This window comes from Rhincodon typus, unplaced genomic scaffold (assembly GCF_021869965.1).
Source record: "Rhincodon typus isolate 14 unplaced genomic scaffold, sRhiTyp1.1 hic_rhity00001455, whole genome shotgun sequence".
NCBI lineage: Eukaryota > Metazoa > Chordata > Chondrichthyes > Orectolobiformes > Rhincodontidae > Rhincodon > Rhincodon typus.
The window spans coordinates 17338-25000 of NW_025967093.1; the positions used below are offsets into that span (position 1 = coordinate 17338).

General features: G+C 45.0%; 1 protein-coding gene across 1 annotated transcript; it reads right to left on the reverse strand.

The window, feature by feature from the left end:
- Window positions 1-1311: 1311 nt before the first annotated feature.
- On the reverse strand, window positions 1312-4790 carry LOC125481256 (F-box only protein 28-like; the record flags this gene model as incomplete). Its single annotated transcript, XM_048592566.1, has 1 exon — window positions 1312-4790. A coding segment is annotated over one exon (455 nt), but the record flags the coding sequence as incomplete, so codon positions are not given.
- Window positions 4791-7663: the final 2873 nt, after the last annotated feature.

Sequence of the window (7663 nt, forward strand, 5' to 3'; positions counted from 1 at the left end):
GTGCCACTATTTAAGAAGAGCGGAAAGGAAAAGCCAAGGAACTACGGACCAGTGAACCTGACATTGGTGATGGGCAAGTTGTTGGAGGGAATCGTGAGGGACAGGATTTACATGTATTTGGAAAGGCTCCTGTCTTTTGCCATACCACAGACCTTTTTTTTTCTTTTTGACCTATAACGTTTCTAAGCTTTACTAGTTTTGATGCCAGCTCCCAGTCAGAAGCATTAACTCTTTTTTCCCTTCCAAAGATGCTGCCTGATTTGCTCAGTGTTTACAGCTTTCTGCTTTCAACCAAATTTTAAACTTCTCACCCTCATTTTCAAATCCCTCTACGGCCTCTATCTTCCCACAATCTTCTGCAACATCTGTGCTTCCCAAATTCTGGCCTCTGGAGCTACCAATCCTTGAAACTCGAAAAATTCTTCCCTCAATTCCACTTCTTTCTCCTTTAAAGGTGCTCCACGCAACCTACCTTTTTGGACAAGCTTTAGTCATATGTACTAATATCTCATGTGGCTTCAATAAAATACCTCCAATGTTCTATTATCATAAAGGCACTATACAAATAAGAGTTGTTGGATAATAACACTAACTACAAAATGACACAATGAATGTAGGAGGAGAATGGACCAATATTCTCTAGGTGAATGACAAGTCATCTCACTAAGGGTTTGACATAGCAAATACTAAAAAGCCATCTCTGCCAGCTGGAATCGAGAACCGGGATAAGTCTCAGGTAAGAAGCGTTTGGTATCAAGAGGGTCAAGCTTGTCAATCTTTGAATTCTCTACATCAGAAGAGTGTGGATGCTCAGTTCATGAACTCCCTGCCCCCCAACACCTGAAAAAAAAAGACTGACTACCTAGAGGAAAGAGGATGTCAGCTTGACAGGTAAACAGAGTTAATTTGGATGATCAGCTGAACTCTATGACCTACTCCTATATCTTATGCCCAGTTGAGATCCTCTGTACATAAAGCTGATGTCTCCCAGGTCAGTGCATCTTCCGAAGAAACCTGAATAGCCAACACCACATTGACCCGACAGTAGTGATACCAGTGGTCCATACAGAACAGGCACCCTTTGATGAATGAAGCAGTGAGCTGGCTATAAATGTAAAAAGAACACATAAGGGCTAAGCCTTTATAACAGTAGAAATGGAGTGTTTCTTTTGAAATAAACTTTGTTTAACAAATCCACCTGGTCCCCACCACCACCACCACCATTACCATTACCATTACCCACCACCAATCCAGTCAAAGAATGGTCATTAAAACAGTCAGTACAGTCTCAACTTAAGAAACAGCCCTTACTGGACATCCAGGATATTTTTAATCAGTGAAGGAAACATTTCAAATAACAGAAATGTGCATTTTCTTCTTTTGTAAAGCAAGACGTGTTTAACTCTTGGAGTATTCAAATGTCCTTTTATACAACTTCAAGAACACCTAGAGGTGCTGACAACATTCCATTAATGAACTTTTGGTGCATTTGGCCACTCATTCTTGTTGAAATTAAAAATAAGTACTCACACTGAACATTTATTTTGTTTTTCTGCTCTCTCTTCCTGTAAAGTGACTTCCATGCTGGGGTACATGCTCACAGACACTGAAAGATCATTCTTTTTCTGCAGAATGATGGTACCACAGCCAACCACAACACTGTCTTCCAGTAGAAATCCTTCCTCAGAGGTTGCTAGAATTAACTGACCAATATTTTCCTTTCCCAGCCAAAGGAACTGAGGCCAACTAAAGTGGCCCTAAGCCCCACCCCACTTGAGTTACTCAATTTGTCATACCCTGACCAGTTAGTATCCTTCGACAGGTTGTAATTCCAGGTTATCAATCTGTAGGTGAGTCTGTACACAGTTTGGGGTTATGTATCTGTAAACCAGGTCCTGTTACAACACAACAGGCAGGAATACGACTGCTCCTTGGAATCCTCAATAATGGCATGAAGAATCTTTAGAGACCTCTCAGAGCCAGAGTCCAGCCCTGCACTGACTGCCACATTAAGGCTTGATTCTTCTTTCAGTTTTTGGCTCACAGCAGTGTTGTATTCACCTCCCAGTAAGCAGATTCACTTTGGTGCACAGGAGGTTAAGGGTCCCACAGTGTCACTGAAAGATTCTGCAAAGTCTATTGGCTACCATGCAAGAGTCAAACTCAGAACCCCTCAAAGTCTAAGCTTGTGATGGGCCAATTGGTGAAAAATAGATCAAAGGCACACACACATACAGCAGAGAGGGCAATGGAATAGGCTCAAGTTCAAGTGAGCATTAATCCAACCCCCCCCTCCTTTTTCATAAAGACTGAGGGAAAGGAGCTCAGACAGGGCAAAGACGGCTGGAGATAGATCTTGGGAGAAGATGGTCAGGAGCAAATCAGTATTGCAATCTTTGAAGCTGAATGTTCTATTAGTGTAGAAGTGGCACCGGAAGAGAACAGCAGCTGCCTGTGACAGTAACACCATGATCAAAAGGAAGGACTGGAAATTGGTTTTAAAATGCTGAGAACTTTCTGAAGAACCTTACAGTGTCACTTCCTAAAATTCAGGCATCAATACCATCTGTTTTAAGAGGTCATACTTCTTTTGTGTGCAGCTTTCTGGGGCATATTATAACTGTTGTGTGGGGTCAGAGGGTTTTTTCTGGGGGAGGGGTGTGAAATTCTAGCAGTCTAGTACTCACCATTGCCATCAACCTCTTCCTGGAGAGGGCTATGGTGGATAATGGAAGTGGTAGGATTGGGCTCAACAGTTACATCATTAGTAACTGAATAGAGGCTAAAGTTTGAACAACTATTCTTCTCAAGGACAGAAAGTTCAAGACAAGGAAAACAAATAAATGTGGCAAGCCGTGGTAACTGGTGAAGTTGCCTCAAGATGAACATTAGCATCACTTTGAGTGGCACCTCCTCAGGAGGAGCATGAGAAGGATCACTTTGAGTGACACCACCTTGGGCTTGGGTGACTAATAACATTAGTACCTCTGGATGTGACATTTTCAGTGAGGAGATAAATTTAGTTTTTGAGATATCGCATTATTCCTAATCATGCATTTCACATTGTCCATGAAATACAAACAAGAGTGGGCTGTCCCAGCAGTGAGGTGAAAGACACTTACTAGGTAACCTGTTCACTTTTACCATACAATGCTGATTTATTCTGAACTGGAATCCTATCAGAACCAATTAATGAATAAGCATTAGAACTACCCTTTCTGGACAGCCAAAACTGGGATCAGGCTCTGCCTCCCAAAAATAAAATATTCAGGTTATACATGTACAGTACTTAGGAGAAAATTGTACAGCTAGTATTACTGAGTGAACAATTAGGAGGACAGAGTGCTCCACTCCCTGGTACTGCTGGTATGTTGGGAGACCCCAAAACCACTGATCAAATGAATAGGCCATCTATCCAGCACCATGGGAGCACAGTTAGATGCGGGGCATTCACACTGTTCTCTCCTTGTTCCAATCTTCCTTCAGTACTCAAAGGAAAAAGCCTCAGGAATTCTGGACCCTAAGCTTTAATGACCCGAGCTCTCTGCAAAACGTGTAGAATCCATCCTGTTGTTACCCTTCAACCTGACCTGGTTTGAACAGTGTGGCAGTATAGAGTGAATCATAACTCTGAAATCCACACTCATAGGACAATTAGAAGGAAACATATGCTGGGTCATAGTGCCCACATTCATCAAACTGTCACAGGTGGTTGCCTCTTATCCTGAAAGCTTTAACTCTGATGAGGATACACAGTCTCCAAGATGGCAGCAGGCCATTTGGTCATGGGGACATCACAAGTGAGCCAGATCCACTCCAAACTTAGTGCATAAACAAATATTTTTAGGGGAGCTCATCAACTGACCAGGGGAAGGGACTACCCTATATCCTGGGAAGGGAGATGCTGGAACTCAGGCCTGCGGTATTGCTGCCCTTACCCGAGACCAGCAAACTGAACACAAACAATTCTTCAGTAAGAATAGTCTATACTGTGTGGGCTGGATTACAATGTGTTCCACCTGTTTGTCAGATGCCTCACCCAGGCAAGTTTAACTGATTCAGTCACCCAGTACTGGGTAAAAGAGCAGAGTTTAATTCAGTTCTGCTCTAGTCAGCTCCCAATGTGGTGCCTTCCATCTCCTCCCTCCCCATGGCTACTAACCCTGCCCAATCTTATGTCTGGAGCCTGTTGCCATCCCAATACCTTGTCTGTTCTCCTGACCTGTGTCATCTTGCACCATATATACAGTGTAACTTGGTGCAGAAGCACACAAATACCCATTACCATTATGAGTGACACAAGAACAACAAAATCTCCCTCTTGCAATCTCCAGCTCACTTCCTGCTCCGAAGGCGCTTGGCACGGGTGGGTAAGTCTGAAGTGGTGCCATCTGGTGGTGCCTTCTTGCGTTTGCTTTGCCCGGCAGAAGCTTGATCAGCTGCAGCCCGGGTCTCAATGACTCGTTCCAGAAGCTCCTGCAGGTCTTTGATCTTCTGCTCGTTCTGCTGGTGCTTAAGGGCATGCTCAGCCAGCTTTCGGTCCAGTTCAGCCAGCCGGGCATTCTGCTCGCCGATGATCTGGTTCTGCTCTAGGATCTTCTGGTCCTGGTCCTGGAGTTGTTTGAGCTGCTCCTGGAATTTGACCCGGAACTCTGAGACCTCACGCCTGGTGGCCGTCACGTTTAGTCCTTGTGCCTTCATCTGCTGCTGGAGTTTGCAGAGCTCCTGCCGGGCAGGATTCTGCTTGGAGAAGAGCTGCACTGCCGTTAGTGTGGTGGATGGCCCAGGCACTACATATTAAAAAAAAAGGAACAAAACACTGTTTAAAAACTCAATCCATACCCCAGGTTACTTTGTTTCTTTCTCTCTCTCTCTAAAATTTACAATTCTACGATCAGCCTCTGGTCCTCTTGCTGAGTGCATTTGTTGGAAATGATCGATTTCAAAGGCAGAGTAGAACAGTATTGATGTTGCTAAGAGTAGTAATCCTGCACACTTGGCTGATGCTCTGGAGATTATATTTCAATTGTGCTATAACATTTCAGAAGTTGAAATGTAAGTAATAAAATTGAAATGAAAAACCAAAAGATCACCATCTGTGCTGAATTTACATGTTCTCCTGTACCTGTGTGGATTTCCGTTGGGTGCTCTGGTTTCCTTCCACAGTCTAAAGATGTGCAGGTTAGATTCATTGGTCATGCTAAATTGCCCATAGTGTCCAGGGATGTGCAGGCTAGGTGGGTTAGTCATGAAAATGGGAGTTACCGGAGAGGGTGGGGGCTGGGTCCGTGTAGGATGCTCTTCAGAGGGTCAGTGCAGACTTGATGGGCCAACATTCCGGCGATAGTGCTGAAGACTTGTGCTCCAGAACTTGCCGCTCCCCTCACCAAGCTGTTCCAGTACAGTTACAACACTGGCACCTTCCCAACAATGTGGAAAATTGCCCAAGTATGTTCTGTACACAAAACGCAGGACAAATCCAACCCAGCCAATTACCGCCCCATCAGTCTCCTCTCAACCATCAATAAAGTGATGGAAAGTGTCATCAACAGTGCTATCAAACAGCACCTGCTCAGAAATAACCTGCTCACCGAAGCCCAGTTTGGGTTCCTGCAGGGCCACTCAGCTCCTGATCTCATTACAGCCTTGGTTTAAACATGGACAAAAGAGCTGAATTCCAGAGGCGAGGCGAGAGTGACAGCCCTTGATATCAAGGCTGCATTTGACCGAGTGTGGCATCAAGGAGCCTTGGCAAAACTGGAATCAATGGGTGTCAGGGGGCAAACGCTCCGGTGGTTGGAGTCATACCTGACACATAGGAAGATGGTCGTGGTTATGGGAGGTCAATCATCTCAGCTCCAGGACATCTCTGCAGGGGTTTCTCAGGGTAGTGTCCTAGGCCCGACCATCTTCAGCTGCTTCATCAATGACCTTCCCTCCAGCATAATGTCAGAATTGGGGATGTTCAGCACCATTCACGACTCCTCAGATACTGAAGCAGTTCATGTTCACATGCAACAAGATCTGGACAATATCCAGGCTTGGGCTGACAAGTGGCAAGAGACGTTTGCGCCACACAAATGCCAGGCTATGACCATCACCATTAAGAGACAATCTAACCACCGCCCCTTGACATTCAATTGTGTTACCATCACTGAATCCCCCACTATCAACATCCTGGGGGTTACCATTGACCAGAAACTCAACTGGACTCACAACATAAACAGAGTGGCTACAAGAGCAGGCCAGAAGCTAGGAATACTGCGGCGAGTAACTCACCTCCTGACTCCTCAAAGCCTGTCCACCATCTACAAGGCACAAGTCAGGAGTGTGATGGAATACTCCCCACTTGCCTGGATGGGTGCAGCCCCAACAACATTCAAGAAGCTTGACACCATCCAGGACAAAGCAGCCTGCTTGATTGGCATGACATCGACATGCATTCAATCCCTCCACCACCGATGCTTAGTAGCAGCAGTGTGTGCTATCTACACGGTGCACTGCAGAAATTCACCAAAGATCCTCAGACAGCACCTTCCAAACCCACGACCACTTCCATCTAGAAGGACAAGGGCAGCAGATATATGGGAACACCATCACCTCCAAGGTCCTCTCCAAGTCACTCACCATCCTGATTTGGAAATATATCGCCGTTTCTTCATTGTCGCTGGGTCAAAAACCTGGAATTCCCTGTCTAATAGCATTGTGGGTCAACCCACAGTAGGAAGACTGCAGTGGTTCAAAAAGGCAGCTCACCACCACCTTCTCAAGGGCAACTAGGGATGGGCAAGAAATGCTGGCCAGCCAGTGACACCCACATCCCTCAAATGAATTTTAAAAAATGGCCTCTCTCTGCACTGTAGGGATTCTATAATTCTAACAAAGATCATGAGTCTATTGGATTGTCATAAAGACACAACTATTATGCTGATGTTCACTAGAGAAGGAAATCTGCCATTACATAATTTGGCCTAGATACATGACTTCAGAGGTACAACAATGTGACTGACTATTAACAGGCTTCTGAAGTGTTTGACCAAACTACTCAGTTGTATCAGCTGGTACAAAATCAGCAAGGGCCGTCCTGGCTCAAGGTAGTGCACTGTTATCTTCTCAACAGCAGTTAGGGATGGGCAACAGATGCTGGATTTGCCAATGATGCAAACAGGAATTAAAGGGAACAAAGCGGGGTTCTGTCTGAAGGGGGTTATGGGAGGACTGAGGTGTACTTTGCAATTTATGCTGCATGTATCTGTAAATGGATAAGTGGAGGCCAATCTACATTCAGCCCATGTCTGTAGCAACAGGTGTGCAGTGTATATATGTACAGGTTTCTATATTTTTGCATATTCATATGTCTGTACATAGGTGCAGGTGTGTGTGCACTTTTTATTCTTTCAAGAGTGTAAGCATTGCTGGCTAGGTCAGTATTTTATTGCAAATGAAGGTGGTAGTGGTGAGCTGCCTTCTTGAGCCACTGCAGTCCTTGGGAGGTAGAGGCAACGAAAGCGCTGGAAGGAGTTCCAGGATTTGTCCCAGCAATGCCTCTAACAATTTGAAATCAGGATGGTATGTGCCTTGGATGAGAACTTGCAGTTGGTGATATTCACATGCATCTGCTGACCTTGTCCTTCTAGGTAGTAGAGGTCGTGGGTTTGGAAGC